This window comes from Antechinus flavipes, chromosome 2 (genome assembly GCF_016432865.1).
Source record: "Antechinus flavipes isolate AdamAnt ecotype Samford, QLD, Australia chromosome 2, AdamAnt_v2, whole genome shotgun sequence".
Taxonomy (NCBI): Eukaryota; Metazoa; Chordata; class Mammalia; order Dasyuromorphia; family Dasyuridae; genus Antechinus; species Antechinus flavipes.
In genome coordinates, this window is record NC_067399.1 from 588,467,723 (window position 1) to 588,490,657 (window position 22,935).

The following is a 22,935-nucleotide window of genomic DNA, read 5'->3' on the forward strand; positions in this document are numbered from 1 at the left end:
GTCCCAAATCTTCTGATTTCTAGCTAGTTCAATGTTATTTCCATTAAACAGGATTTTACCAAAAAAGTCACTTGTCAGAAGACCAAAAATGTATTGGAAACTATATAAAAATGGGTTTGCTTGTGTTCAGCTTCATATCATGATTATTTTTCCTTCCTAATTATGTTGATAAAGATCCCCTGGCTTCCTATTAATAGCAAAATAGGCATATCTCCAGAGAGTAGAGGTTTTTTTTTAGTGAGAGCAAGTGTTTATCATAAAGGTAAGGTGAAAATTCATTTTTTATCATCTGAACATTATTTGGCTAGAGGCAGGAAGATGGTCCAGAAAAGATCTTAGATAGAGAGCCAACATTCATTGCACAGTGTAAACTCCAAGAAGAATAAATCTTGATCAGAGTTGGACAAACAATAAGTCACAACAGGCACTCATTAAGGGTTTTATTTGTGGATGTATGTGGAAAGGAGTTGGTGATTGTATGCAAAGGAAAAGAACATTCAGCGGTAGAAATCTGAAGACCTGAATTGAATTTAGACACTTCCTGTTTTTCAGCTCTATGGCCATGGGCTTCTCACCCAGGATTATGAAACATAGTCCTTGTTCTTAGCAATGACATATACATAATTATAAACTATTATAGGATGAAGGACTTTAGAGATCCTCGAATCACCTTTTTTCAAATGAAAAGAATGAGTTCCCCAAAATAAGTAACTTTCTGAAGGTCATAAGTAACTTTCTGAAGGTCATACAACTTAAAGGTAACAGTAAAGGTTATAGGTACATATATATGTATTATGTATACATATATTATATATATGTGTGTGTATTATTAAGGTTCACAAAATGCTCTTTTTATAATGCTAAGTAGAATGAAAAAAGCATAAGAATATATATATATATATATATGTATTATTAAGGTTCATGCAATGCTCTTCTTATAATGCTAAATAATGAAAAAACCATATAGAAGAAATGCAGAGAGTGCAACGAGAGATTCAAGGAGGCAATTCAGGTAATTTCTGAGACTCAGCTTTCTTATTTGTAAAATGGAGATATTATTTGCGCTCACTATCTCACGGACGTATTGTGAAGAAAGCACTGCATTAAGGAGAAATAGACGTGAACTAGGATTGTTTGTGGAGAGCTCGGATTCTACCTCGCCTGCTGCGGAGCTAAGCTGTTGCTTTTGTTACTCAGGGATGGCTACGATGATGGAGATTGGGATTCCGGCAAGAGGACTTCTCAGAGTTCAGAAAATATCATTGAAAGCGGGTGAGGGGGAAACCGTTTTTGTTTGTTTACGCAAAATCTGAATCTGTGGGATTCTGAAAATTGATTCTAAGGCAATTGAGGTTTCATTTTCATTGACAACAGTTTGACGCCTCCCTCTTCATAATTCAGGGTAAAAAGAGCCCCCTTTTCTTCTTACCACCCTTCCTCCTCCTCCTCTTCTTCCCTTTCGAGTGGGTCACTCGCCTGGCGTTTCGATCTTGAAACCCCGTTGATAGACCAGGGTGATGCTTCAATGACTCCACCGCGGCGTAACGAGATGGAGAATTTTTAGTCTTTTTCAACTTCCTATTTTTCAATGTGACTAACGCTTTCTCTCCCACTTCCCAGCCCCACGCGTTCCGCTCACCCAGGGAGGAGGGGAATCTCCCCCGCCCCACAGCCAGTTTCTCTCGGATTTTCTACCCTCCCAGGAGGCGTGTTCTCAGGGAGAGCAGGGGGCGGGGATGCCCATGTTTGGGCAGGGAGCGTCACGTCATTCGCCTTATATGGTAAGAGGCGTCAGGGCCCGGCTCTCCATTCACATAAAACTGAAGGAATCCCCGGCTTTAGGGGAAACGAGTCACGGTCACCTGCACAATAAAGATCTATAGCACCCAGGCAGGAAAACCGATCCGAAGGCAAGAGCGTTAAGTAGCCCCAGAAGTTGGCACCCTGACCCTGTCTTCGGCCTACGAACCCGTCCCACCGGTTCCTCTCCCTCCCTAGCCTCGCGGCTGCCTTCTCCTAACTGCTTTCCCTTCCTCCTGGCTTGCACCCTGGCCATTGCCACCTGCGGACCGACCCGTCCGAGTGGCCCGGAGCCACTGCGGGGCAGCAGGATGAAGGTCGCTTCGCTCGACGGTCGCCAGCTCAGGAAGCTGCTGCGCCAGGAGACTGCCCGCTGTGTGGTGCTGGACTGCCGGCCCTACCTCGCCTTCTCCGCCTCCAGTGTGCGGGGTTCGCTCAATGTGAACCTCAACTCAGTGGTAATTCGGCGGGCACGGGGAGGCGCAGTGCCTCTGCGCTTCGTGGTGCCCGACGAGGCGGCCCGGGCGCGGTTGCTGCAGGAGGACGGGGCCGGTGCGGCGGCCGTGATCGTTTTGGACCAGGGTACCCGTCACTGGCAGAAACTGCGGAAGGAGAGCACGGCGCACATCGTCCTGGGTACGCTGCTAGCCAGCCTCCCTGCCGGACCCAGGATCTGCTTTCTCAAAGGTGAGGATCTTCCCGCACGTTCCGACCGAGGACGGAGGAGTGGGTGGCGGGTGCAAACCACGGTGGAGGGAAATGGAGCAGTATTTTCCCTCTCCGGTTTCAAGGATCCCCGAAGGACTGAGAGTCCATGATTGAAGTGGTTTCATTTTGGACGTATGCTTTTCCACTTCCCGTCTCTTTTTAAATTAATTTGTTTTTTGATAGTTGGAGAGTCTTGGGCAGATGGGAGGGTTCCCCGCAAATTGGGTTCGAAATGCTGTGGGCTGAGAGTTCGGGAGGTCGCAAAGAAAACGGACACGCTTTGCCACCGCAGACTCGGGCTCTTGGGGCTGCCACCTTCCACCTCTCGGTTTCTTCGAAAGCGCGGCCTTATATTGTTCCTCTGATCAGGCTGTGGGTCTATCTTGGGGAGTCCCGAGGCCGAGCCGAGAAGAATTCCGATTGTGGGAAGCCTTTGGAGACGCCCTGGCTTATAGAAAAATCACAAAGCAAGAGAGCATATTCTCCCCCTCTTCTTTCCATGCCCTCCAACGCTTCCCCCCCCCCCCATCCCAACGATGGGGTTCAAGGGTGGAAGCCGGTGCTGGGGCAGGTTGCGATCGCTCTGGGATGGGACTGTGGCCCTGGAAAAAGGGGGATGGGCGATCGGGTCGGCGCCCCTCTGAGCTCTATGCAGCCACTTCTCTCTCCCTCTGAGATTTAGATAGGCAGAGATTTGATTGTCCTGACACCCCGGGGAAGTGGCGCCCTTGCCTAGGCTTTCATCCTTTCAATCATTCTGAGAGAAGAAATGTTATCCTGCAGTGCTGCCCCTTTTCCCCCAGTCTTTTGGTCTCTATTGTGACCCTGTTCCACCCTGACTTTGTTTTCTTTTTCTCCCCTCAGCCCCCGTGGATCTTTCTCCTCCCATATCTTTTCTTTCTTGGCTTCTTCTCCACCCCCCTCCAAGGCAGCCCATTCCCTACCTGATTAATCTTTGTCACCAAACCCCATGCTGTGTTCCAAAAAGAATTCTCCCGGAGGAGGTTTCAGACTTAACGTCTCCATGGGTCACAGCCGAGAACGCGTGCCTTTAGAGGCTCACTTGAGGAGTGGGAAGTGGTTGCCAGATAGGTGCTTTGTCCATATCTCAGCTCAAAAATAAGGCATTGGAGAAGGCAGACCAGGGAGTTTATTGAGTGAGGTAGTAGGGACCTTCATACGTTTTCTCATTTTTTGGACTTAACTCATTCTATAATCTCCTCTTCCTTCCTCCCCACTTCCCCTCACAGAAGAACATTCATCCTTTTGAATCATACCTATTTCAGCCGTTCCTTCAATTCAGTAAATGGATTATGTGATAAGGCCCTTCCCTGCTTCACTATCCCTCTCTCCATCCCCTCTCTCCAATAGTTTACAGTTCTGTTGGAGAGAGAGGAGGTGCACATAGATCTTTTGCAGAATTAGAGAATAATGCCAAATTAAGTCTACTTGTAAGCCCCCCAAATACAATTCATGTGCCAAGTGTATAGTTGGTCCCGTCCAGGTCTAAATATGGCTTTAAATCAGTCTCCTTTCTAAAAAAACAACTCTCCATCTATCCAGTCCTATGGGACTTCTATTTAGGCCCTCCTTTTCTATTGCCTTAGGAGTCCTTGGGATTTTTTTCTTCAACTATGATTTTACCCGAGTTCCCCCTCTCCCCTCCCTCCTTCTCTTTTACTCCCAGTTGGAACCCTATCACTGAGAGTGGAAGTCCTTGATCACCCCACCTAAATGGTTAGAAGACAAAGCTCCATATCTCTGAGTTCCGGAGAGAGACAAATGGTGTTTGACAAATTTCCTGGGGAGGGCTGGAGGAAATCAGACCTGCCTCCCCAGCAGGACAGAGGTTTAGTGAGGGGCACAACGGATTTCCTTTCTTCCTAATGTGGTTACTCTACTTTCTGTTCTGGGCCTGAGTTAAGTACATTACATATTTCTGACTGTTTCAGAAGGTTTGAAAGATCAGTACCAGGAAACTCCTTACCCTACCTCTCCTTCCCACAACCCATTCCAAGCAAGCACTGCTGACTCAGTACAGGAAACGGTTTGAAGGCATTGTGATTGAAGAGAAACAACTTATTTTGCTTATGTTTTAGTTAAAATGACATTGTACAGTAGGCATCGAACAGAAGTTCAGGAACTATTAAGTTTTATTCAGATGACATTTCAAACTTAAAAAGGGAAAAAACCCCATTATATTCTGTTTCACCTTTTTTCCAGATTGTGGGCAACGAACTTTCAGAAAGGGACTAACTAAACTAAAATCTTTGTATAGGTTTCTATAAAGATGGAGCATGGGATCGATAGATATTGCCTGCAACCTTAGAAAGAGATTGGGCTTTAAATCAGAAGATTAGCTTTCTAGTCCTGATGCTGCTTTAAAAAAAATCATAAAATTGTCATATTAGGAAGTATTTCAGACTGGCTAATTCTACATTCTCATTTTATGGAAGAGATGAGTGAGGCTTAGCATAGCCAGGTGGCATAGTGGATAGAATGCTGGGCCTTAAGTTAGAAAGATCTGAATTCTAATCTGGCGGAAAATACTTATTTGCTGTGTGACTCTGGGACAAGTCATTTAACCCTTTTTGCTTCAGTTTCCCCATCTGTAAAACTGAGCTGGAGAAATTGCAAACCATTCCCCAGTACCTTTGTCCTGAAGACCCCACAGGATTATGAAGTCAGACATGAATTGATATTTGGATGTGTCATTGTTCTTCTTTGAACTTGTTCTCTGTAAAAATCTGGGCATGAGAAGAATGATTTCTAAGTTCCCTTTGAGCTCCAAAGGCTGATATCCTGTAAATCCATTTCCAGACCAGGACTCATAATTATTTATTTGCTCAATCCAAGGCACCTTCTAAGGATACCATACTGCTTCCGTAGGCATGTGTACTTGGGCAAATTTCTATGTTGCCATGTATAGAGTGCTAGATTTTTGGTCAGGCAAACCTAGATTAAAATTCTGCCACAGACAAATAATTAGCTACAATGTCTTGGGCAAGTCTCTTAACTAATCTTGGACTCTGTTTCCCATTTGAAAAGCAAAGGGGTTGGTTGAAATATAAGGCCTCTTTAAAGCCCCTTCTAGCTCTAATTCTATAATCCTATGAGTCTATCTAAACATAAAGACCCTTTTCCCCAATACATATATATATAGGCTATCCCAACGTTAAAGTTTAGAAATGCACCAAATATTTTGGGACACTTTGTTAAAGTGGAGTATCTGGAGGGCAAATAATGTGATGGAAAGATTCAATTTGAAAATGATCCGAAGGTATGGATGCACTCAGTTTCATGAAGGTGGGGGAATGTTCATTGGCATTCTATCTACCCTTATAGGTGGGGTTGGTGAGAAAAAGATACTATACCCCCCTAACTTGAGCACCGACAAGAAGCTTCTTGAGGGTACTAATATTTCTATTGACATCCTCATCCTCACCCTTTCTAGCACCAATTGAGTTGTTAACCTCACTTTCCTTGGACTAGTACACATTTGTCTGTTATTCTACTATATCGAGGTACTTGATAGTCTGCATCTCTGCCTATATCCCCATTTCCTTAGCCAACCCATAAGTCATTGGGATAGTTTGGGGGCCTTACTTTTTCCCAGCTTGAAACAGAAGGCAGGCATTGTTTTTTAAATCTTTTGTCTTGACCTAAAGTCCTAATCCCAAGTCATATCCTATTTGTTTAGCATTTTTTATCAAGTTACATAATTGTCATAGCAGTCAGTGGGGAACCTTAGATTACTTGGTCTTTTCTTCTCCTTTCCCTTCTTCCCTAATTTTGTGAAGTAAGGACATAGAGTTCAACAAAGATAGACTCCTTACATATTTGAATAGAAATCTTTTTGAAAAATCTATAACTACCAAGCTTTAGGGGTGGATACTAGTGAGTTAACTGGTGAAAAGAAGATAGTAGATCTTATTGTAAGAGTCAGACAAAATACCTCCCAGTCAACATGACAAGGAGCATATTCATTGTTGAAGGCCAGGAACCTGGTCAGAGGATGAGCAATATGGCATTTGTTGAAGTTGACCACAAGGGAGATTTGGGTGTTAGTACTCAAGGAGAGGGGGAGGGGAGTGAGATAGCTAGAGGAAGCTATGATGACAAAGTGACTAATTCTAGGAATTGGCTGTAGTTGGCCTCTAGATGCTTAAGACTTGCTCTTAATCCATTAACCATTTCACTACTGCAGGTGAGGATTGCACCAAGAAAAATTTAGCGCCCTAGATAAGAATCACCTCTTTCAAAATCTTTTCATTAGAGACCCTGAAATAGGTTCTAAATTCTGTAGATAAGAACCCCCAGAAATGGATTTTAAGGGTTGAGGGCCTTTAAAGTAACCAGTAAAGGAATTTGTTGAGAATAAGTACTCTATTCAAAATAACAGCTATTCAGGTTTCTTTTACAAAGTAAGATATACACACACACACACACACACACATATGTGTATAAGGCATAATTGCCTTATGTATGTATGTGTGTGTATACATATAAAATACAATTTTAAAAAATTCTTAATATTTACATAGTGCTTTATGATCTGCAAAGCCCATTGCAAATATTTCCTTTTATCCTCTTATAATTGTCCTTAGGAAATAGGTGCTATTATTACCTTAGTTTTACAGATGAAGAAACCTTGTTTGGCAGAGATTAAATGATTTGCCCAAGACCACATAACTAGTAAGTAATAGCTACATTTGGAATTTGAGTCTTCCTGATTGCAGTTCTTAATAATTGTTACCACCTAGCTGCCTTTTAAACTGTCATTTTAGGAAATTGATACACACCCCCTCCCTCACATCCCCTCCTTTGTCCTCAGTCCTTTATCCCAACAGATGTAATAATGGGTCAAGATTGACTTGATTTTAAACTTCTAATGTCATTTAGTATTTTCCTTTACGTTACTATGGCCATTGTATAAATATATATGTAGTGTTTTTTGGCTTCCTTTATATTCTTTCTTAGAATGGACTGTGGAAAGGAGAGGTAGCGCAAGAAATTCCTGGTACAGATCTTTTATAATAAGTATTCCCCAAATGTCTCTGAATTCTTTACATTCATTTCTCACTTCGAATATTCTATTACACGTACACTTAATTGATTCATCCATTTCCCAGTCTATGAGCATTCACCTTCATTCTGGTAGTAGAAAGAATTGTGGATAGCCTATTAGCTGAAGAGCCTACTTCCACAGCTGACTTAGTCATGTGACTGTGGGGCAAGTTTCTTAAACCTCTGAGTGAGCTTCTGTAAATTTTATGTAAAAATGGTTATAAGGATCAACTTGAGATATAATACAGTTACTTGTAAACAGAATTGTGTTCTACCCAGTTATAATCACTTGTTATTTTGGCTGCCTATTTTTCAGTGAGCTGATCAGAAGAGTGCCTCCAGAAAATTTCATTCAGAAGATTTTGGTTCCTTATTTAAGTCATTCAAATTGCATTCAATCAAATGGGGCCAAATCTATTTATCAATGAACTCCCATTCTTCTAATCCTAACTCAATAGTAATTGGTTCCTAAGCAGCTGCTATGTCAAGTTAACATTCTTGGAAGAGTTTTTGTATTTTAATTTATTATTTTATCATTTTTTAAATGAAAAGATTATGTATTTGTATTAAAATGAGATTATTTGAAGGATGAAAAAAGCTGCTGACTAGTTTGTATTTACATATTCGTGAGAATTAGGATGGGAGGAATCTCATTTAAAGTTTTTCTGATCAATCTACATTTTGCACAATAATCTTTTCTACATGTAGTTAAATCCCTCTTGTGAAATTGCCTTATACTACTACTCAGGGATTGCCTATTTATTTGTTGTTATTTGTTCTTTTCTCTCCCCAACAAAACAGTATTTCAATACAAAATATTTTTAGAATACCTGCTGTGTACCAGGCAATGGGAATAAAAAGACAAAATGTTTACTGTCAAGGAGTTTATATTTTAATGGATTTTTCTTAATATAAATTTAGAGGAACCTGTGAAGAGCAATAGATGGAAAAATATATTTCCCAGTATTAAAACTACAGGGGTATTGATGGTAGGTTCTCTGAAGGGGAAAATGTTTGTGGATAGATCTGAATTTCTACGACTTTCTAAACCTGGCTAGAAATCCTAAATGAAATAAATTAACAACTCCTGAAATTTGGTTTCTGAGATAATTAATGAGATTAATTGCTCTTCCTTAGAAGTATAGGGAGGCTCATCAATACTTGCTCTTAGTCCTGGCAGAGTGTGTCAGACAAGAAGCCTAATTGCTACTTCATTAATTCAGAGTTTGGGTCCCTTGTGATTTGGGGATGTTTCATCATGTCCCTGAAAATCTCTCTTATGAATGGACTGACAGTAGAAGAAATCCATTTACATACACATAGTTCCTTGACAAAGTCCCATTCTTTTCAATATTGCCATATATGTTTATGTTGGAAGAATGGTGTAGAATTATCTTCTATTTTTGGAAGAGAGGGTTTGCTCTTAGTTTTCAGTAGACATTTGGTATCTGCCTCTGCCCATCTGACTGGGTTGAGTTAATCATTTCCCTTGAGGCTATCATTTTTCTTTGAAAGGCCATTTCAGTTGCAAACTCAATTTTTTTTTAAATCAAATGCCACTATTGGGACATTTTGACTAACTGACTTGATGAGAGGTTCAATACTAATCTGGAATTTGAAGTATTCAAGACTCTTAAGAATTCCCTACTGACTTCTGCCACTTTTTTTTTTTTTGTAGGAGGATATGAGACCTTTTATTCACAATATCCTGAGTGTTGCATAGATTTAAAACCTATTTCACAAGACAAAACTGAAACAGAGAGAAACCTCATCAGTCACTGTGAGAAACAGAACATGAGCCGAAAACCTGCTTATGATCAGGTATGTTTAGGGGAACTTGTCCCCAACCTTCCTGTCTTCTTCATCCTGTACCCCACATCCTTATCTGCATCCTGTTCTTGAAAATGAACAGTGATGCTAGTGAGTACCTCAGAGAGTGGGAAGATGCTCAGCCCCAAGCCTTTGTGAATGCTGCTCTTGACAGTGGGCTTGAGTCCAGCTAGCAAGCAAAGTGGAGCAAACTCTAGCCATGGGGAGCTGACAATTTCTGGAGAAAAGAGGAAGTGGATGATATCCTATTATTAGCTAGATTGTTGAGGTTCAGAGAAGCTTGCAGGTCCGTTTTGATTTTCCTCAAGTTTCTGAGCTGACTTTAATGGTTCCTGCATTTAACTTCTTTTCTATTTATTCATGTTCAGCAGTTTCCGTAAACCAGAAGCACTCTAATAACCATCAAGCCCTGTCATGTTGGTATTTTTAACTGGAACCAAAAAAAAAAAAAAAAAATCTCTTGTGTATATGCCTAACTAGGTTCCTCTCTGGTTTTTTTTCTTCATTACATTCTGTATTTCTTACTGAAATAAAGGAGACCAGAAGACACAAAAGAAAACTATCTTATAATCAATTATAAAATAGCCTTTAAAAAAAACAAAACAAAATTCCTTTTTTTCGAACAACTCTCTATGTGAAGAGTAATTGGGGTACAGAGAGAACAAATCCAAAGATCTGATTTCAAGTTCTCTATCCCTTAACTGTCCGTGTGTGATGTTGAATAAGTCATTATAGTCTTTTTTGAGCTTTTGTGTTCTCATCTGTAAAATGGGGACAATAATATAACTGTTTCCCTCCCTTGGTGGGTTGTTGTTTTAAATGTTTTTATAAAGTATTATATAAATATTTTGTTGATTTGTCACCCCCACCCTCACCATTTTTTGAGTAACTTCCTATATGAAATAGGAAAATTGAAGAACTATTTCAGTTCAGAAAATTGAAGAACAAACAGACCCAGACAAGTCAATGCCCTATAGTATTCAGTAGCAAAGTTGAGGACTAGACTTCTGAGCATTGGAGAAGGGAAGGTATCTTAAAGCTTTTAGCAAACAGGAACATGTCAAGTTTTAGTGAGCTTGAGTTTGTGTAATCTGTGGAATATATAAGGGGATTAAAAAATACAGCTTAAAATCCAAGGTTCCTGCCTTATATAGAACATAAGAGTCAGCAATGGCACTTTTTAATGCTACTGAAAATATGCTTCTAGGAAATGCTGAGTGATAATTCATCTATCACTTTCTGGTCAAGGATCCCATTAGTTTTGGCCTAAATTAAAAGGCACAGTTATGCTGAGTGGGTAGGATCTGATGAGTTGACCCAAAGCCAGTGCTTTTTGTCCTAGATACAAATAATAGGCATCTATAATGCTTATAGGGTGGTTTTTTTTTTTTTTTTTTTTTTTTTTTGGGCAGGGGGAAAGGTAGCACTACTTGTTTGGAGTTTTGTTTTTGTTTCTTAACAAGTGAAAGAGAAACAAGAAGCATCATTAGGTTATGAAACCCCAGTGGGCGGTCCAAACTCTTGGGGATACACTGGGGGAAATCCCTTGGCACCATCAGGGTAAGATTATGGTAAACTTTGGGGCTTTGGAGCTCTTTGAAATGAGATTGCCTCATTCCTCCCAAGACAAGTTCTCTCTGAATGAGAGAATCAGAAAGGGAAAGAACAAACCTATTTAATTTCAGGAGTGTTTTGGCTCAGCTCTAAAGGAAATGGTCGACCTTATAATACTGCCCTAGGATTTATAACCTTTTTTAGTTCAGGCATAGGGGTGAATTGGAATCCAAGTTTCTCAAAAGCAAGCAATTCTTAACCTTTTTGTTTTTAAATGCATAAAATAATAAGATTATCATGCAAATAAATTATATTGAAATAGCTGTTATCAAAACACTCAACATCATCAAACAGCAACAAAGATCTAGATCTTAGATTCATCGAAAACTCTGCCCTTTCATGCTATTTGGCTGTCCAAAAACACCATTGGATATCTGAGCCCTGGGAATCAGTGACTGAGAAAAGAATCATGGGAATCATGGCTTAGAAAAGGAGCCAGGGACCTGAGGAAGGAATAAGAGGATAAGGACCAGAATTGGCAGAGTCAGTTAGCTGTCTTAAGAGGGATAAAACCATGATAATAAATAATGATAATAATGAATAAGCTATTACATCAAGTTAGCACTTTCATATATCTAATCTCTTTGATCCTCAAAGCCTCTGACAGGATCAGGGGTTATTACCCCCCATTATAAAGGTGGAGAAACAAAATCAGTATTTTCTCTACTTTCATTTATTCATCCCCATTTTTTTCTCAGAACAAGTGCTTGAAAAGGGATACAGAAACAGGGGACTTTTCTCAAAATTCTTTGATGCAATCTGGATTTGAGGACATTGATCCTTCCCTTAACATAGGCTTTTCTCTGCCTCTGTTGGTTTGGGGTTTAGAGAGAAGTCTCATACCTGCTTGTACTTCCGGAAACTTCCAGCTGCTTCTCACCACCATCTTTCCCCTCCAGCATGGGCCTGGCAACCTATTCAGCCTTTCCATTATGTCTTTTGCTCTCTGCCAGGACAGGAAATGGAAACATTAGGAGTAGCATTGAGCTGGGAACTAGGGGAGGAGAGGCTCAGTGCAAACAAATAACTGCTGTGTCCTCCAGCCTGGTCCACTTCCAAATCTGAGAAATTGCTTCCTGATACCAGGTTGCTGTTTCTACTATTATTGAACATTTCTCATATTTAATTCAATAAACTTATTCAATATTCTATATACAGAGACAGCCTTATGTTAGTCACTGACTTGCATACAAAGAAGCTGAAAGAGTACATAGATCTTGCCTTCAGGGAACTTACAGGCATTCAAGTAGTAACCCAAATTAAGTAATTGAAGTCACATTACCTCTTTTTGGTTTTGATTTGAGATGAATGGTCTTCTGAGTTTTAACATAATTTATCACCTGACAAGGTTTTTTGTAAGATTTCATTAAATTATAATTGCTGTGATTATTTTTGCTCTTTGAAAACAGAAATTGTTTTTGCCTCTTTTTGTATCTTCAATGCTTAGCAGATCTTGGGTACTTATTTTATTAGTTTATAAGGGTTTGGATTCCTATCGATTCTGAAGCTGAATAATTTAGATTCTCTCGAAATATGGCATGTACATTGAGTGTAGCAAAAATGCCATATATATATTTTCTCTATCCTTCCCTTTAGACAGGTCAGGCAAGGTGATGCTGGAGGGAGTGAGAGAGAAGAGAAACCCTGTGTTTATTGATACTTGTATTTTATCTGTTTTTAGGGGATGAGCCATTTACCGTTTAAAGAAATCCTAGATGACCTGTAATTCTAGATTGTTAGAACTTGGTAAACCTGAGAAATCATCCAGTTTAACCCATTCATTTAAATTTGTCAAGGATTAATGATTTAATCTTGTGTTTCTTGATGCCCAGGTTTGCTATTCTTTCCTCTATCTCTATAGAGTTTAATAAATCAGGATCATAGAATCAGAGGTTCAGTGCTAAGAAGAGAGGTCTTTTAGCTCAAACCATTCCTTTTAAGTATCAGGAAACTGAAGTCTAGAGAGGTGAACAATGGTTGGTTACGCAGGAAGTAAGTGGTAGAACCCAAGATTTGGACCCAAGTCCTCCGACTGAATCCGGCATATCACATAACATAGCAGGAGATTCTGGCTGCTCCAAGAGGGCAGTTGGGATTTCCCATCTCCAAATGGGGATTGGAAAATGAAAATCTTTTTCTGCTGTGTGGGCTTTGCCATCAGGATGAGTCAGAGGCCAATAATACTAGGATGGAGAGTTATTCAATATGGAGGTGACACCCACGTCAGCTTGACTGAGCTGCACTATTCAACTGCTTGTAGCAGAAAATCAACTATTGGATATGACGTGGAGATAAAAATAAGTAGGCTTGTTTTTCTTCTTCCAGACGTATAAGGTAATAACAATGGCTTTTTTCTTCCTACATTGCAGGGTGGCCCAGTTGAAATTCTACCATTCCTCTACCTTGGCAGTGCTTATCATGCGTCTAAGTGTGAGTTCCTTGCCAATCTCCACATCACTGCCCTACTCAACGTTTCCAGGAAAAGTTCAGATTCCTGCATCTCTCAGTTCGACTACAAATGGATCCCTGTGGAAGACAATCATGCAGCAGACATCAGCTCTCATTTTCAGGAAGCAATAGACTTTATTGGTAGGTTCAACCATTTTTCTTTGTGTTTGGAAAACTTAAGAATGGGGGGAGGGGAAGGGTTGGGTTGGGTACTCTTCAGGTTCATGGTGTCTCAATGTGGGATGGATGGATGGATGGCCAGAACAGATTTGGAGCCAGAAAGAAGACAGAGTCCCAGTTCTGCTTCCTGTGGTCAGTGAGATTTGGGGCAAGTTCATTCCTTCATCTGGGCCTCACATTCCCCATCTTCAAAATGAGGGGGATGGATTAGGTGTAAATTCCCTTCTGACATGAAATTCCATTTTCCTGTGTGTGTGTGTGTGTGTGTGTGTGTGTGTGTGTGTTTGGGTTTTTTTTGTTGTTTGTTTGTTTTTAATGAGGGGGAAGCTTCCATAGCAAAAAGATACAGGGCCCAACAAAGAGATTGCTGAAAAAAGCAAATGAAAGAGAATTCAGGTGGTTAGTACTAGCAATTTTTCGTTTTCATTTTGCGTGGTTAGGATCTTTTATTGTTAAGACAAAGGCTATAGTTGGGTCACATAATACAATCCCACCTCCCACTTCCCCACCTCATCCTGATGCAGATTATGTTACAGAACAAAAGAAAAGTCCCATCTTGGACTACTAGACCATTTCTGCCAGGATTGAATGCAAAGTAAGCATAGTGAATTAGAACTTTAATTTTTGAGACAAATGGTTAATATAATTTAATTGTGCTACCTACCAGTGAAGCTTTGATTCTTGATTCAGGCTAAGAGGGAAACAAAACAATTTCTATTCCTATTTAGTGTAACATGTTACATGGGACAGGCTGGGGGACCAAAGTAAGCACTTGTTTTGGACTTTTATATAGTTAGGAATATATATTTTAAACATTTTCCAATTACATGCCAAAATTTTTAACCTTTAAAAAAATGATTTTGAGTTGCATTCTTCCTTCCTCCATCCCTTTCCCCTCTCATTGAGAAGGCAAGTAATTTGATAAATTGCTTATATATGTGCTGTTATGCAAAACATTTCCATATTAGTTATGTTGTGAAAGGAAACAGACTAAAAAAAATCCAAAAAAGATGATAAAGTAAAAATATGTTTTGATGTGCATTCAGATTCCATCAGATCTTCTTGTGGAGTTAGAATTCTTTATCACAGGCCCTTCACAATTGTCTCTGATCATTGGCTTGATCAGAGTAACTAAGTCTTTCACAGGTGATCATTGTTGTAATCAATACTTCTATTGCTGTGCACAATGTATCTTACTCTGCTCTCTTCACTTTGCTTCATTCAGTCTTCCAGGTTTTTCAGAAAAACATCATGCTCATTATTTCTTATACCACAATAGTATTCCATGACAGTCATACTACAACTTGTTCAATCATTCCCTAAGTGATAATTAAAAATATTTTTATGAGAAAAAGGAGTACCTGAGAACTCTGCATATGCACTGAGCACTGATGGCTTAGAGCTTGGAGCTCATGGTTTCTGGCAAACTTCTTTGCAGGTGGGGTGGGATGGAAGATGGTGAGATGAAGGGATGCTGATTGAGCTTGCTCTGTACACATATACCTCAGAAATAGTGCAGGTTCAGTTCCAGATCATTGCAATAAAGCTAATATTGCAGCAAAGCAAGTCATGAATGTTTGTTTCCTCAGTGCATATGTTATATTTTACTATAGTCTATTAAGTTTGCATCAGTATTTAAAAACAACATATCTTAATTTAAAAGTATTTTATCACTTAAAAATGCTAACTCATCATCTGAGACTTCAGTGCATAAATCTTTTTGCTGGAGTGTCCTTGCTTCAACGTTGATGGCTGAGTGGGGTGATGGATGCTGATGGTTGGGATGGCTGTGGTAATTTCTTAAAGTAAGACTACAGTGAATTATGCTGCATTGATTAATTCTTAGATTGAGAGGCCATTGTATTATAATTGGCCAAATTTTCAATATTTTTATATGTATCAGGGAATAGGAAGGCCTGGGGTATGACCAATTGGATCACTTAGAACACATTCAACATTTATTGGTGTGGTTTGTGATGCCCCCAAACAATTACAATAGAGATATAAAAGATCACTGAACATAAATCACCACAATGGATATTATGAGAATTAACAAAATGTGAACGAGTTAACAAATTAACAAAATTTAGAAAAATGACTGATAGACATGCTTGATGCATGTTGCCTCTAATGTTCTATTTGTTTAAAAAAAAAAAAGAAGAAAACTAGTATCTTCAAAGAGAATAAAATGAGGTATACCTGTATCAGCAAAAATTGAAGTTAGTGTGGCATTTAGCACAAGAACTTTAAGCCCTATCCAGGAGGTATTTTGAAATGATTCACTACAAAAAAGTTCTAATCATATCCATTTCGTAGTACTGTAAGGTGGGTGACATTTTTCAAGTCTTAAAACTGAGGCTAAGGGAATGTAGAAAAGAGAACTTTTGAGGATGCACAGGGATGTCAGTAAGGGTCTTTCTTAACAATGATGCTACTTGTCTCACACATGTGAGTTTTACCATCATAAGTATATGTGTAGTAGTGGAAATATTATCTTTGGGATACTTAAGTCTCGTCCTCTCATTTTATAAAGGAGAAAAAATGTGTCTGAGATTTGCCAGTTGTGTTTCAACCAGTGGAGATCAGGGAACTATGGCCATTTGCTTGTCTCTTTCAGTTAGAGGCAATTCCTCAAGTCAAGTGAAGGGAGTGGGTCCCATGCAGCTGCCCCCTTTGCTTCTCCTCTATATCCCCTCAAAGGGAGAAAGAATGCAGGGGTTTTTTTTTTTCTTTTCTTACCCTGTCATTGCCTTCTGCCTGACAGGGAAACTTGATTTTTCTCCTTAAGAAAAATCTGTTTCTGGGGACATTGGAAAAGGCAGGTGTCCAGGAAGGACCAGCTAGAAGCAGCAGTAATTACAAGGCACAGGCAGCAATTACATGGAACTCTTTGAGCTATGGAGTGGTGGCAGTAAATACAAAGATGATTTCAGCCAAATGAGAAACTCCATCCAAAGGAAATCCTGCCAGAGGCACAAAAAAAAAAAAAGAGATGAGGACAGTTTCTTCCCATTTTTGCAGAGACATTTATTAAATCCCTGAGACTTTGAGCTGAGTAGATTCCTTTGGGACCTATTAGAAATGCCCCCAAATGATGGTTTCGCATTGGGGAATCTTTAGTCTTTTCTTCCAGTCACCAAGAATGCCTTTGCTCTTCTCTATTAGTTAATTCTCTAGGTAACTCCTTAATGAGGTAATGTAATCCATCTCCATCCCCTTATTTGCAGGCTTCACGTGCCTGTGTGTGAAGAATCCATGAATAAAAATACCCAAACTCCCACTCAGTGTTTGGAAAACCTTTCCATGTTGGTTCCCAGGCTATTATCCAGGTGAAGGGAGGACTAATACATCTTAATTAAGGGGGTGTGGAACAATGCACTGGAGACTAGAAGGGAAGTTTAAATCTGGAGCTCCTACAAGGTGCCCTTTGGTTTAAACAGGTGTGGCTTAGATTGGGAGAAGGCCAGGGGCATGGGTCTACTGATTAGAATCCAGGTCTGAGCCTTGGCTTCCTCAGGAGTGGTGTACCAGGCAATTAAAAAAAAATTAGAGCACAAAGAAGAAATGAGCTTCCTGGAATTGGGGAGGCTTCCCTCCCTCCCCCTTAATGACACGTGATGGAAGCAGCTTGGTATAGAACTGGCCAAATTATGAGAGTCAGAAGACATGAATTTTCATCTTGGTTTTCAATACCACTACTTAAGTCTCTATCCCAAAGATATCTAAAAAAGGGGAAAAGATCTATTTGTACAAGAATATTAATAGCACTTTTTTTTTTTGGATAATGACTAAGAATTGGAAATCAAAGGGAATGGGATATTGTACTATAAAAATGATAAGTAGGATTATTTCAGAAAAACTTAGAAGAAAGATTTACATGAACTGATTCATAGTAAAGTGAGAATAACTAGGGGAACATTATTGTTTGATGAAGAACTGTGAATACTTGGCTATTCAAAGCAATAAAATTATCTAAGACAATCCGAAAGGACTAATGAAAGAATGGATATGGATTGAATACAGGCTGAAGCATACTATTTTTCACTCCTTTTTTCTCCCTTTTATTCAAGTCTTGTACAGTATGACTAATATGGAGATGTTTTACATAATTGCACATGTATAACCTATCTCTGCTTATTCTCAAAGAGGGAGGAAGGGAGAGGAGGGAAGAATAGAATTTGGGACTTAAGTAAAAACTTTAAATAAAAATGTTAAATTTTGAGTTCCAAATTCTCTCCTCCTGTCCTTGAGAAGACAAGCAATTTGATATAGATTATACATGTGCAGTCATGCAAAACATTTCCATATTAGTCAGGTTGTGAAAGAAAAAGAAACAAGTTTCAAAAAGTATATTTCAATCTATATTCAGACTCCAGTTCTTCTCTGAAGATGGATATCCTTTTTTATGAGAGCATTAAAAAAAAAAAAAAGATGTGATATGCAAATATGCAAGGTATTAGAAGGATGAGATTTAGAGCTTGAAGAATGGGAAATCCCTTAGAGGAAGAGGTAAGCTAGACCACTCATTTACAAATGAGTCAGCTTGAGTTCCATAGAGAATATTTTCTTGGAGCCACACAACATAGTAAATAAGTGGAAAAGGCAAGATTTAACATTAGAACCTTAATTTCAAACCTACCGATAAATCCATCTCTTATATTCCCATTCATTAAAGTTGAGATCTTAAATCATCTGAAGGACCACTCACTAGGCTACTTTCTCTGAAAGGCAATTTCTCCCGAAAGATCCTACTATAGAGCATGGTCCATTTGAAAGACTTGGTTTGTAGTCCTGGATCTGCTACCAACTTACTGCTTGACCTTGGGCAAATTTACTTCTCCACAAAATAAAGGCAGTGGACTAGAAAAGGTGCTCTTAATTTTTATTTTGTCATAACCCATTTTGGTCTGGTGGAATCTGTTGATCCTTCTCAAAATAGTATTTACAAATGCATAAAAAATAAAAAGGATTAGTAATCTATCTAGCTATCTATATATATTTAAATATATAGTCCTACCAAAATTAAAGCTTGGATTCTGAATCCAATGGACCTCAGGGTAAGAATCCATAAACTAGATGATCTCTGAGAGCTCTTTCTTGTGGCTTTTAACACAGCCAGAGAAGAAACAGGAGCTGGTTAGAGCATCCTAAGAACTTTAAGTCTCCTCTTGGTGGTGATGGTGGTAACAAGCTCCATTCCAACTATGCTATCATCATACTCTCCTCTGCCATCCCCCCTAAGAAAATTACTGGACAGAATGAGAATTCCACCTGAGCTACCTTTTAAGTTCTGAAAAGCTCCAAGGGGACTTTCAGCTTCACAGGAAACTCCACCTACTCCTCCTCTCACAGGTGTCTTATCTTTGAATTTAACGTTGCTGACTCATTTCAAAACTTTCAAAATTGGAGTTTTTTTTTTTTTTCTCTTCAAAACCTTCAATGACTGTACATACCCAAGCTTCCCCTTGGTGCTTACGTATATATAGCTATATTTAACCCTGTGGCATAAGCATTTCTTCACCGAGTAAGGAAGAGAATTGAAAAGGCCATGTGGTTTCATTTTGGTAAAGCCCTTTTTCCCTCCCCTATTACCCTCCTACTCCCTCCAATCTTTTAAAAAACCAATAGGTCCTAGTTTTTGCTTTTCACAGCAATTTGGGGAGGGGGGGGAGGGCAAGGGCATGAAGTCTTTTCCATCCCACTCTCTTCAAAAATGTATTTAAAATGTTGAACCCAAATAACAGTAATTGATGATGGTGACTTACAGCAATGACTCCTGTTGTTGTACAAAATGGTAATTTTATCAATCATTTATACCTTCAGTTGAATCCAAACCTCACTTAGACAAGGCTGTTACTAGAGATTGTATACTATTTATTGTATTTTTAGCGAGAGCCCAAGGGTGTTGAATGAGACAATCCTGTCCTGTGTATAACCAGGGTCATATGCCATCTGAAAAGAGAAATTGAGGCAGGAAAGAGTTAATTTGAGTGAATTTCTCCTCATCCCAACCAAAATCCTAATTCAAGAGAAAAAAGATAGAGATTGGATGCTATGTGACTTTTTAAGGTTTTTTTTTTTTTGTCATGGACTCCTTGGGTAATCTGAAAGCTATAATATATATAATATAACATAAAATACATAGGATTATAAAGAAAACCAGTTACTGCAACGTAATTATCAAAACAGTTTTCAAAAATTTACAGGCCTTAGGTTAAGGTTCTCTGATCTGGAGCAATCATCTCTCAAAATGTGTCAGGATAAGGGCTTATAATTTGAACACAGTGGGAACCTTCACCATTCTGATTCTTGTCTTGAAGAAGAATTCATAAGACAAGTCTTATGGCTCATTCATGGGGGCTAAAATATTGAACTAGCTAAAGGACTCTACTGTTCAGTTCCTTTACTTGGAAGGGTAATCTGATGGGGAATCCTGCCATTAATTTTCTGAATTGTGGAGTAGGCCTTGGATTAGATCTAGAAATCGTCCATCATTCCATTTCACAAACATTTGTTATATATCTAGTGTGTTCTCACCACTATACTATCTAGAAGTGCTAGAGACAAAGGAAAAGACAAACAAGAAGCATTTATTTAAGAGCTTAGATAGCCAGGTACTATGCTAATCAAACACCGAGGTTATGAAGTGAAAAGCAAAAATAGTTCCTATTTTCAAGTTGCAGAGATCTGTTTTGGGTCTTGCAATCGGACAGGCTTGAGTTATATATACTCCCAATTACAGAAATAAGGTCCCCTAGCTATTAAAGGTAAGGGCATTGGGCCACAGCACAAAAGATCACGTTATTCTCTAGGTTTAGCCAAGGAGATGTCATTCTAAAGTCGTGTATCTAGTATTATGGTATACTGGAAGAATATCGGCTCTGTGTCAGTAGCTGCACTTAAATTTCACTTATGGGATCTTGGGCAAATCATTTAACCTTCACAGCTTTCAGTCTCTATCTGCAACACGACTGGTTTGGACTACATAGACTCTGAAGGTTACTCCCTGCTATACATCTGTGAAACTGTGATTTTGTATTTGCTTTCCTTTCACAGATCATAACTGACATCCTTCCTTCTCCCCTTTCTTTTCTAGACTGTGTCAGGCGAACTGGTGGCAAAATCTTGGTTCACTGTGAAGCTGGAATCTCGCGCTCCCCCACCATCTGCATGGCTTATCTCATGAAAACCAAGAGATTCCGCCTGGAGGAGGCCTTTGATTATATTAAGCAAAGGAGGAGCATGATCTCACCCAACTTTGGCTTCATGGGCCAGCTCCTGCAGTATGAATCAGAGATACTATCTTCCATGCCCAATCCCCAGGTTGCTTCCTGCAAGAGGGAGGCAGCTGCATCATTCTTTGCTGATGAATTGACTCTGAGCCCCGGGTTTGAAGGCTCTTGCTATACGTTCCCTACCTCTGTGCTGACAACAGTGCCCATCCATTCGCCGGTCCACCAGCTGAAGCTGAGCCCCATTACTGCATCTTCAACCTGCTGAAGGCAAGAAAAAGTAGATGAGGGCCCTGAGAGCAACTGTGATTTTTTTTTTTTTTTAATAAACTCGAGACATTTCATAACTGTGCAATACTGATGACCTCACTAATGCCATCCAAGCTCATGTCAGGGCAGTAGGGGGTGGTTCTGGGTTTCTTCTTCAGAGCCAGGTTTGCAAGCATTGATTAGACTAAATGGACTTTGGAGAAAGGTTCTCATTGGAGTGTTACCATGGGACACCAAGCCATTCACGTGCTGTGAGGTGCACCAAACTACTGTGCTTCCAAGCCTAAAATTTCCTGGCTACTGGAAGACTTTCTCCTCTTCCTTTTTTTTCTCTTTAGGACTCTTTTCAGTCCTTACACCTCATGGTCTGCCTTCTCATTTCTAAGTGTAGGCAATAAATACCTGCAGCAGCCAAGGGGAGAAGACCTTTAAAAAAGCCAATTTACTCTGAAGGAAGCACAATTTCTCTCCTTGAGTTTCTTAGGTAGTAGTGTCAGAACTTTGGCTGGATTTGGCCAACTTGCTTTACCTTTTATTTTAGTTTTTCTTTTTAAGTAACTGTTTCCTGTGGCTTCAGGGCATAAACTGATCATCAGCTATAGTCAGGAAAATAACCACCAAGTTTGTCCCACTAGGAATTTTGTATATGTCTCTTGGGGAACCTTTTTTGGGAGCTTCCAATTTCTAAGTGTCATGGAGATACTGACAGTCATACAGACTCTTGTGGTAGCAGAATGGAGGTCAGTTTCATTGGGACAGGTGGCCGAGTTTCTTTTTTTCTTTCTGGGTTTCCCATAATTTAGAATTGATGAGCCCACAGACCAGGTGGAGTCTTGAGTGAGAAGAGGGACCCAGCTGGCCAATTAAAATGGAGCCTATTTTCCCAGCATGGCTCCTGCTATACTTGAATATCTCCTGACATACCCTGAAACATCGAGAACTTCTACCATTTGAAAACAGTAACTGCTGAATTGTAGACCAAAAACAACCAATCCCCCAAGTTTTCCTTTTAAATTAAAAGAAAGAAAACAATATGTTCTTGTGCTCTGTAGGTCAGTAGCATTGGAAATTTGATGTACTTAGTTTAGTTTGCCTGTTGTCATGTGCTTGCTTACTGTTTATGTGTTATCTATGTTTTTATTTGTGTGTAATATCTGTCTGCTCATAATGGACTCTACTGTGTTCCTGTAACATCATTCCCATCCCTGCCCTGAAGATCATCTTTAAGCTGTTGGCTTAATATCATTTTTTTTGTAGATCTGTAGTGTCATCCAAAAAACATGGTACTTGTTTGTCAGTTATTCCTCCAGGGTAAGAGGCAATAATTTTCTGAAATACATAACATGAATGTGAAGAAAGCTAAAATGTTGTTGTACTGAGATGTTGGTTGCTTTTTTTTATAGTACAAAATAAAAATATATTTAAAAAATAACCTTTTGTGTCTTTGATGTGTTAAAGAGGATTTGTCTTTCAATGGGGCTTGGGGTTAGTGTATTATAGGAATTTGTGTCCAAAGGATCTTTCATAGATCCTGATTGGTGTAAACATATCACATATAGTAGTGTCTGAATTTTTATTAGGCAGGCTTTGTTTTTGAGTCATTTATAGCAGTTAAAATTGAGCGATATTTTTAAAATATGGGGATGGTCATGGTGGTCGATGAGGAACATTAGCCAAGAATTTCCAGTCTAAGTCTAACTTAAGCTTGTGTTTTTGGTCTTCATATATTGATGTCCTCTACCACCATTCCTGCCCTAGACTTCAGTTTTTTTTTTTTTTTAATCCA

The 22,935-nt window shown here is 39.4% G+C and overlaps 1 protein-coding gene across 1 annotated transcript; it reads left to right on the top strand.

The window, feature by feature from the left end:
- The first annotated feature begins 897 nt into the window (after positions 1-897).
- On the top strand, positions 898-22,581 carry DUSP5 (dual specificity phosphatase 5). Its single transcript, XM_051981387.1, has 4 exons — positions 898-2,487; positions 9,254-9,396; positions 13,389-13,608; positions 20,744-22,581. The coding sequence occupies exons 1-4, from the start codon at positions 2,112-2,114 to the stop codon at positions 21,145-21,147; spliced, it is 1,143 nt and encodes a 380-aa protein (XP_051837347.1). The 5' UTR covers positions 898-2,111; the 3' UTR covers positions 21,148-22,581.
- Positions 22,582-22,935: the final 354 nt, after the last annotated feature.